The sequence below is a fragment of the Salmo salar genome, chromosome ssa24, assembly GCF_905237065.1.
Source record: "Salmo salar chromosome ssa24, Ssal_v3.1, whole genome shotgun sequence".
Classification (NCBI taxonomy): domain Eukaryota; kingdom Metazoa; phylum Chordata; class Actinopteri; order Salmoniformes; family Salmonidae; genus Salmo; species Salmo salar.
In genome coordinates this window covers 20,797,069-20,807,163 of record NC_059465.1, presented here as the reverse complement: position 1 = coordinate 20,807,163, position 10,095 = coordinate 20,797,069, and the positions used below count along the sequence as shown (strand labels likewise).

General features: G+C 41.3%; 1 protein-coding gene across 2 annotated transcripts; it reads left to right on the top strand.

Moving 5' to 3' along the window:
• Nucleotides 1-266: 266 nt before the first annotated feature.
• Nucleotides 267-5,012, top strand: kctd9a (potassium channel tetramerization domain containing 9a). Of its 2 annotated transcripts, none has more exons than XM_014171945.2 (12): nt 267-528; nt 1,170-1,291; nt 1,394-1,437; nt 1,528-1,624; nt 1,760-1,815; nt 1,917-2,045; nt 2,197-2,264; nt 2,372-2,467; nt 2,568-2,717; nt 2,828-2,933; nt 3,035-3,168; nt 3,399-5,012. In XM_014171945.2, exons 1-12 carry the CDS (start codon nt 481-483, stop codon nt 3,513-3,515), a joined length of 1,167 nt encoding a protein of 388 aa, XP_014027420.1. In that variant the 5' UTR covers nt 267-480; the 3' UTR covers nt 3,516-5,012. The 2 variants fall into 2 exon arrangements, with proteins under 2 accessions (XP_014027420.1, XP_014027419.1); XM_014171944.2 differs by having other exon boundaries at nt 1,757-1,815.
• The last annotated feature ends 5,083 nt before the right edge of the window (nt 5,013-10,095 follow it).

The window sequence follows — 10,095 nt, the reverse complement described above, 5'->3', positions numbered from 1 at the left end:
GTTCCGGGGATGTCACGTGTCCTAATATCAGTACACTCTTAACAACTTTAGCATTACGAAAGTTCTATTTGATCAAATAAACCTCACATAGCAAATATGTGAGGTGAGCGAAACATCGAAAAACCGCCACCTGCTGGGACACTTCCTCTACGTCTCTGGTACCCCTGAGCGGGTGTGGATCGGGCTATACAAGAACGGTGTGACATAAATACTTAACCATATTCAAGAATGATGGCACGCACCGGCTTGTAAAACGAGTACACCCAATGTTGGCCCTTGATTGGCTCACCTACTTTCTGATTCAAAATCTGATTGGTTGGTTTGTGAACCCCTAAGAAATGTGTCCATTCCATTGGTAGACTGGAGTTCAACGTTTTCTTCTTGCGTTTCGTCCCACTGTCAAATCTGCTAGCTAGCTGCTCTGGAACGTCCTGCTGTGGCTCATTGTTCTAGGATTAGTATTTATACGTGTTACAAAGAATGAGAAGAGTTACTCTTTTTGTGAACGGGACGTCCAAAAATGGCAAGGTGCGTACAGTTAGTTAGCTTAGCTATTGGGCTAACGATAGCTAATTGTACGGTAAGACTGTCTATGTAATGTAACGTTAATGCGGCCCTTCGCTTCGATGCAACTAAGCGAGTTTGTAACAGCCAAATGTCCCAACAAACTCGCTTAGTTGCATCGAAGCTATGCGGCCCATATAATTTGTGTAACTAGTGTACATAGTTCGACAACGCTAACTAGTTCATCTGAGGTTGTTTGGCATTGGGAACACGAACAAACGTAGCTATCGACTAACTAATTTCCTAGTTAGCCATCTGGCTACATTACAGGTAGACTCAGCAATATGACATGATCATTCAAAATGGGTCCATTTCCTTCTTACAGAAGTCAACAACAGTGTTTTCAAACAAACAACATTTAAACCTGCCACCCACCATTGCCTCTTCACAATGTTGGTATGTTTCAAGGGAGGGGCACATTTGGAAGAACTGGTGCCAGTCTTGGTGGATTTTAACTTTGCTGTTGACATCTGTATATAAGCAGTCGTCCAGCTGTGTATCGTCATGTTATATTGTTGAGCCTACCTTTTAGTTTGCTAGCAAGAGAGAATGGGTTTGCCCAAATAAGTATGTTTTGTGACAATAACTCAGTTTTCCTTAATTAGGTTGTAGCTGTGTATGGGACCTTGGCCGACCTGTTATCTGTAGCAAGCAATAAGTTGGGAATCAAAGCCTGTAATTTATACAATGGAAAAGGTGGTCTTATAGATGACATAGCGCTCATCAGGTAGTGTACATTTCCTTCAACACTTTGTAGTTTCATGTCTTTGGAATGTCCTTACTCCAGCCAATATTACATATTAATTTCTCTACTATTCCTTTATTATAGGGATGATGATGTTTTGTATGTCTCAGAGGGGGACCCCTTTGTTGGTGAGTTTGTCCTTTAATTCTTTCCTAGTCTTTTCAAACCATTTGGTTCTGAAGAATGTGGTGAGTTAACCCTCTGAATAATGTTCTTAGACCCACAGAATGATATCAGGACTACAGACGGCCTGCCTAGGGCACACACAGATTGGCTGACCCTTAATATTGGGGGGCGTCTCTTCACCACCACACGGTATGCAATGGAGGAGTTGTTTCAATGGTCTATGAATATTGAAAGTCACACAGGAATATCTCTGTAAATATTATTGCCATCTACTTTCTTTGGTCACTTTTTTCCCCTCACAAACTATGGTCCTTTTTACAGCAGCACCTTGGTCAGCAAGGAGCCAGAGAGCATGCTTGCTCACATGTTCCGTGAGAAGGGTAAACAATAATGAAGTTTGTCACATCTAACACTGCTGACCTTATACATGACCTTTTCTGTTGTGATTTACCCATAATTATGGCTTATCTTTGCTCTGCAGATGTATGGGGTAACAAACAGGATGAACGTGGGGCTTACCTGATTGACCGCAGCCCAGAATACTTTGAGCCTATTCTTAATTACCTGCGACATGGCCAGCTCATTATCAATGAAGGTATCAATTTACTTGGTAAGTATGGCATTTACAGGTGATGCTTTCATTATCTTTATTCTATGATAAAGCTCACAGATGGATGATCACTTCAGTTGTGCATGTTGACTACAGCATGAAATCTTGACAACATATTTGCTCTGATTAGTAAATCTAATCTGTTTTTCAGGGGTTTTGGAGGAGGCTCGATTCTTTGGAATTGAGCAGCTGGCTGATCAGTTGGAAGTAGCAATAAAGGTGATGAACTCATGGCCTTGTGGATGCCAAGCAAGCTCCATATTTCAAATGATTTATTTAATTTTGTCACAGTATATTGATCCATGTAACCACATGCTTTTCTCCAGAATAACCAGCCCCCTGAGGACCACTCTCCCATCTCTCGCAAGGAGTTTGTTCGGTTTCTGCTGGCTACACCCACCAAATCAGAGCTCCGCTGTCAGGTAAAACCACATTTTCTAAAAGGACAACGCACTGCTGAACAGTCGATGCAGTGTACCTAACATGTGACCATGACAAATAATACCTCTCTCCATCCAAAAGGGACTTAATTTCAGTGGTGCTGATCTCTCTCGCCTCGACTTGCGCTACATCAACTTCAAGATGGCCAACCTGAGTCGCTGCAACCTGACACATGCCAACCTATGCTGTTCAAACCTGGAGCGGGCTGACCTCTCTGGGGCCAACCTCGATGTAAACCCATTAGCTCCTTCATTAGCTTATGAAACCTACCTGTTACTGCGTGTCAACATTTGAGAAATTAACAGTATTTTGAGGGGACTAATTTTGTCTTTCTGTTTTAGGGTGCTAACTTGCAGGGTGTAAAAATGCTCTGTTCAAATGCTGAGGGGGCATCTCTCAAAGGATGTAATTTTGAAGACCCGTCTGGTCTAAAGGCCAACTTGGAGGGTAAACGTGAATTTATTTGTATTATAAGAAGAATGAGAAATATGGAACTGGTAACACTTGTATAACCTCTGGTGTTGAATGTCTAATGTATGTCTTATTAGGTGCCAATCTAAAAGGTGTTGACATGGAGGGAAGTCAGATGACTGGAATTAATCTGCGTGTGGCCACTCTAAAAAATGCTAAACTGAAGAACTGTAACCTACGGGGTGCCACTTTGGCAGGAACTGATCTTGAGGTAAGCAGAAGGCATTTAAGTGGATTAAATTTGAGACTAAAAGATCAAGTAAATCTGAAACAAATGGAATCAGACAGCTCTTATAATTGTTTAAGTTTTCAGATACCGTAAAGTAGCATCTATCTTAAGAACAGTATTACAGTTTTATTACTGTGACATCTAAGGTTATTGCAAATAATACTGACTGTGGTTAGTACCAAGAATACTGAGTTTTGTTTTACTCATCACAGAATTGTGATCTGTCTGGCTGTGACCTACAAGAGGCCAACTTGAGAGGGTCCAATGTGAAGGGGGCCATTTTCGAAGAGATGCTGACTGCATTGCACATGTCTCAGAGTGTCAGATGACTCCCCTGCACATTCCACCTGGATTCAGACTGGTTAATCTCATGAATGCCTGGCAACAATGTTATTATGCCAGCAAATCCAACCCACCCCTACTATCAAGCTTCCTGGACCCTTATGCAATACATGCATTTTATGCACATCCCTGGCATCCTACATCCCTTCCACCTGATATACTAGCTTTAAATCTCTTGCACTAGAGCACATCCAGGGTTATCTGTTTCTGTTATGTAGTGGAAGATTTTAAATGTCTGACTGCCTTTTCTTAATTTTTTTCCCCCAAAACCAAAATATTGAATGTTCTTTATGTATGTTTACTATTATCTGGATTCAATCCTAACTTATTATTTTTATGATTTCTAGGTGTGTGTTTTCTTGATTATTTAATGTCTGTAAATCAAAGATTATCAAACTATAAGTGCATGAAAGTAAAAAAGGGCCTCCATCAAGACTGTGGTAAAGTATAAATGGGAGATGACATTGTGTGACTAAGTACATTGATAAGAATGTACAAAGTGCCAGATATGCTTTATGATTAAGATGTTTATTTTTTAAGTCAAAGCCATACCGTAGCATGGTGAAAATGGCAAAAATAATTTGCTGTTATTGCGCCACACAATTATGCTGTGGAATTCATTTTTCATAGACTGGGTGTTGAACTGTATTCAACAGAATTTCAAGTATGCAATGTACTCTTTTTCCTTGCTGCCAGTTGTTTTTGGTGTTCTCTGTGAATCTACCTCCTTATTTTCTACCCCTGTCTGATATCTAGTCTAGTTGCATGCATTTCACAAGTTTTTGGCTCTTGTTGTATGAAATCCATTATTCATCATATCCAAATATAAGTAAATTATCAAAGTGAATGTGTTTTAATTGTTACTGTCATGTTCAAGCTTGTGTAGCACTTAGTTGTATAACACTCCCCTCAAGGAGACAACAACCAATGAACAGGGCATATCGTTCAGTCATGTCTTGAAATTTTGCTTTGCACAAATGTCTAAATGGTATGTTTTGGTCAATAACTTCTGTTTTACTCACTCATAGGACACCAACAAGTTAAATGTGCTTGTAACATAATGTATTTCAAATCTAGTGCTTCCAAAATGTTATTAGGATATCAGAATGTTATCACTGCTGGACTGTGATTGTAACAATCTCACATCAGTTCTTTTAGAACAATGTCTGCATGTTTAAAGACTGCATTTTCTTTGGCTGTAGCTGAAATATTTTGAGATGCCATATTCTCTCATACTCTATTTCATAGTAGGTAGGTACTCATCTGTCATGATAATGAAGGCAATCATAAAGAATATTGCTCCTTGAGTGTGGAGATCGTCAATATCAGAACCTTAACAATGGTTATTTATTTTGGTATAACATTGTATTCAAGAAATATTGGATGAAAGTTCTTTAAATATCGGGTGTGTTTCTCTTCTTCCCCTGTCTATAATTATTGCACTCAACCACAATGTAATTCAATAAATTACTGTGATGAATTAAGTATCTGTGTAATTAATTACTTGTGCAAGTGAAATAATTATCTTTTCACTAACTTTCCAAAATAACTCTATGCCCTGTGCCTAATTAATTTCATTGTTGCTGCTGTAAAATGCACAATCATACCCAAAGTATTTTAGGCTTTTAAAAGGCTCTTTGGGTTCCTGAAGTGGAGATGCTTAGTGCTGCTCTGCAATATATTTTTGAGTGGATGCTTTTTTTCTTTAATTCCACTTTTTTTGTGACCTCTGGTGAAGTGATGGGACTAGGGCCAATAAAACCTCAGACACATTAACTGCTCAGATAGAGTAAGGTTGACTATTTGTAGAAAAGAAGACAAACGTCCTGTTGCTGCTGCTCTTGGTGGTGGAACTACTGTCACAGGGTTGCTGTCAACATTGGTCCTATGACATGAGCCCAGGGGGGAAGAGACAGTCTGGCAGCCTGTCTGAAACCATGGGAAATGTAAGTATTTTACCTATTCATAATGTAGAAGTGGAAGTAGGTCTATTCACTAAAGGTTGTGATGGTGCTTATCCAATGATGGGAGGGATGTTCCTATATTTGCATAGTAAGTTCTAGCTAAAAGACAATTCTACAGATGGCTGAAGATGGAGTTTGTTTGGCTGTGATGTCTCACCTCATGCCAAAATGTACAGGCTAAGGGAATTTGTGAGTGACATTTACAATTTTGCAAATAGGGTAGTTTCCCTTCAAGAAGCTACCCAGAAGTTGAAAATAAATGGAAATTGTGTTGGTTGTTACTTTTTTCACTGATGTGTTTTTTTTTCTCAAGGTTTTATCCAAATTGTAAACGATATTTTTAATTTAGTTTTTTGTAGGCAACCCTCGCTGACAGAAAGTGGACTCAAAAATATATTGCAAATGTATGCTAACACTAAAAATTGCAGTGTCATCACTGTTTTGTGGTGGTCTTTTTTGGTGGTTTACATATTACGGAGTGTGGCTTTAAAATAGTGGAAAAACACCCATTCAAACTTCTGTAGAGCACGATGTCAAAACAAAAGTGCCAACCAATGATTGCGAGTATGAGTTACGTTGACAACTCTTGTAGCAAACCTTGATTTAGAAAATGTCGACAGAATGGCTTTTATGGCATTTGTTCATTATGTTGTGTTTGTTAAAGACCAGTATCTTCAAGTATAGAATTGACAAGTAATTAGCAAGCTAAATAGCTAAACTCAAGCAGTTACTTTGAGGAGCACGTTAACGTTTGCAGACAAGCGTCCTGTTTGGCTAACAGCTGTTTAGTTGTAGCTAACAACATTAGCTAGCTAGCAACACTGTATATACAAAAGTATGTGGACACCCCTTCAAATTAGTGGATTTGGCTATGACAGCCACACCCGTTGCTGACAGGTGTATAAAATCGAGCACACAGCCATGCAATCTCCGTAGAGAAACATTTGCAGTAGAATGGCCTTACTGAAGAGCTAAGTGACTTTCAACGTGGCACCGTCATAGGATTCCACCTTTCTGCCCTGCTAGAGATGCCCAGGGCACTTTAAGTGTTGTTATTGTGAAGTGGAAACATCTAGGAGCAACAATAGCTCAGCCGCAAAGTGGTAGGCCACACAAGCTCACAGAATGGGACCAGTAGCGCGTAAAAATCTGACCTCGGTTGCAACACTCACCCCTGAGTTCCAAACTGCATCCAATTTGTAAGTCGCTCTGGATAAGAGCGTCTGCTAAATGGCTAAAATGTAAATGTAAAAATGGAAGCAATGTCAGTACAAGAACTGTTGGGAGCTTGAAATGGGTTTACATGTCCGAGCAGCCGCACACAAGTCTAAAATCACTATGCGCAATGCCAAGCGTCGGCTGGAGTGGTGTAAAGCTATTGGACTCTAGACCAGCAGAAAAGTGTTCTCTGGAGTGATGAATCATGCTTCACCATCTGGCAGTCCGACGGACAAATCTGGGTTTGGCGGATGCCAGGAGAACACTACCTGCCCCAATGCAAAGTGCCAACTGTGAAGTTTGGTGGAGGAGGAATAATGGCCTGGGGCTGTTTTTCATGGTTCGGGCTAGGCCCCTTAATTCAAGTGAAGGGAAATCTTAATTCTACAGCATGCAATAACATTCTTCAACTTTGTGGCAACAGTTTGGGGAAGGCCCTTAACTGTTTCAGCATGACAATTCCCCCGTGCACAAAGGGAGGTCCATACAGAAATGGTTTGTCGAGATCTGTGTAGGAGAACTTGACTGGCCTGCACAGAGCTCTGACCTCAACCCCATCAAACACCTTTGGGATGAATTGAAACGCTGAATGCGAGCCAGGCCTAATCACACAAAACATCAGTGCCCGACCTCACTAATGCTCTTGTGGCTGAATGGAAGCAAGTCCCCGCTGCAATGTTCTAACATCTAATGGAAAGCCTTCCCAGAAGAGTGAAGGCTGTAATAAGAGCAAAGGGGGGACCAACTCTATATTAATGCCCATGACTTTGGAATGAGATGTTCACATAGTTTTTTTGTCAATGTAGTGTAGCTAACCTACACTAGTTACCTAGGGACAGTAAGCAATGGGTCTTGGAAGCCTACTGAGTGAGTGCAATGTTTTCCTCTAGCTTCATGCAAGCATTACAAACTTTGGCAGACATCGAGATATGTGAAATAAGAAATACCACAATTGTTTTTCAAATGCGTTGTTTTCTTTGACAAGAACATAAACAACTGCACTGCAATGTCATCTGGAGGCCATCAATGTGGGTGCTTTTTCCACCAACTTGCATCCCCCAGTAAGTGCGAAAGGGGGATACCTAGTCAGTTGTACAACTGAATGCATTCAGCTGAAATGTGTCTTTCACATTTCACATTTAACCTCTGAATCAGAGAGGTGCGGGGGGCTGCCATAATTGACATCCACGTCTTCGGCGCCCGGGGAACAGTGGGTTAACTGCCTTGCTCAGGGGTACAACGATATATTTTTACCTTGTCAACTCCGGGATTCGATCCAGCAACCTGGCCCAACGCTCTAACTACGAGGCTACCTAAGTGCACACCAAACATTAGATAAAATGGTATTTGAAAGAGGTACCTAGCTAGATAATAACTCCTATTTGGTCGTTCTTTCATACTCATTGACAGTCTGCCTAATTCAATTGATTATTGTAAAAACGGCCAGCTCATCTTTCCAAGACCCCAACTTTATTTTGGTTTTCCTACTGGAATAAGGTCACGACAATCATCGTAATTTTATTCGCCAATCAGCAGCTTTCTTTCCCGGGACATAGGGTAATACCCGGCCAGGCAGGGCCTCAGGCAGTCTGTAGTTTCCATTCTGATCATCAACCTGTTTTTCTCTCTCCTGCTTATTTTACCTCCTCAGAAGTAATTGCTTGTTGTTTGGAGCTAAATAGTTTCTGTTGTAAATATGTACCATTTGTGTTAAACTTGCTAGCTAGCTTGCGTACTCCTGCTAGCGTTAGCATTAGCATTGTCGTCCAGAATGCATTACTATTTAGCTTGCTTATTAGTGGTTAGCGTTTGTCTGTGGTGCTCGGCTATTTTCGGTTGTAGATCGCTCATGCTTGTTATGTTTTATTTTGTGTAGATGTAACAGTGTAGGTTCCGTCCCTCTCTTCGCCCCAACCCGGGCTCGAACCAGGGACCCTTGCACACATCAACAACTGACACCCCACGAAGTATCGTTACCCATCGCGCCACAAAAGCCGCGGCCCTTGCAACGCAAGGGGCAACCCTACTTCAAGTCTCAGAGCGAGTGACATCACCGATTGAAACGCTATTAGCGCGCACCACCGCTAACTAACTAGCCATTTCACATCGGTTACATAGATATTCCTACATTGCACTATTGTTCTTTGTTCATCTAGCATGTGTTTGGGTGCACATAGCCTGTTTAGTTGTTGACATGCAAATAGGCATATATTTTCCCATACTGTGCCTTAGCCTAAGTTCTCCTCTTTTCTTTACCGAACCACAATTGGTATCAGAGAGAGTTGTGTTGTATGTGTGCGTGTGGATCTTCATTAAACCCTTGAACTGGAACTACTTCCTTGTGTTCTGAAAGGACACCCTGTGGTGGTTGCATAAACAACCCATATTTTCAATTATAATGGACTAGCCATACCTCATCCAATATAACTACACCTTTTCTATTCATATACTGTGTACATGTAACAGTTTTGCTTCCGTTCCTCTCCTCGCCCTTACCTGGGCTCAAACCAGGGACCCTCTGCACACATCGACAACAGCCACCCTCGAAGCATCATTACCCATCGCTCCACAAAAGCCGTGGCACTTGCAGAGCAAGGGGAACAACTACTTCAAGGTCTCAGAGCGAGTGACGTCACCGATTGAAACGCTATTAGCGTGCACCCGCTAACTAGCTAGCCATTTCACATCGGCCAATAGATATACAGTGGGGGGGAAAGTATTTGATCCCCTGCTGATTTTGTACGTTTGCCCACTGACAAAGAAAGGATCAGTCTATAATTTTAATGGTAGGTTTATTTGAATAGTGAGAGACAAAATAACAAAAAAAAATCCAGAAAAACGCATGTCAAAAATGTTATAAATTGATTTGCATTTTAATGAGGGAAATAAGTATTTGTCCCCCTCTCAATCAAAAAGATGTCTGGCTCCCAGGTGTCTTTTATACAGGTAACGAGCTGAGATTAGGAGCACACTCTTAAAGGGAGTGCTCCTAACTGCAGCTTGTTACCTGTAAAAAAGACACCTGTCCACAGAAGCAATCAATCAATCAGATTCCAAACTCTCCACCATGGCCAAGACCAAAGAGCTCTCCAAGGATGTCAGGGACAAGATTGTAGACCTACACAAGGCTGGAATGGGCTACAAGACCATCGCCAAGCAGCTTGGTGAGAAGGTGACAACATTTGGTGCGATTATTCGCAAATGGAAGAAACACAAAAGAACTGTCAATATCCCTCGGCCTGGGGCTCCATGCAAGATCTCACCTTGAGGAGTTGCAATGATCATGAGAACGGTGAGGAATCAGCCCAGAACTACACAGGAGGATCTTGTCAATGATCTCAAGGCAGCTGGGACCATAGTCACCAAGAAAACAATTGGTAACACA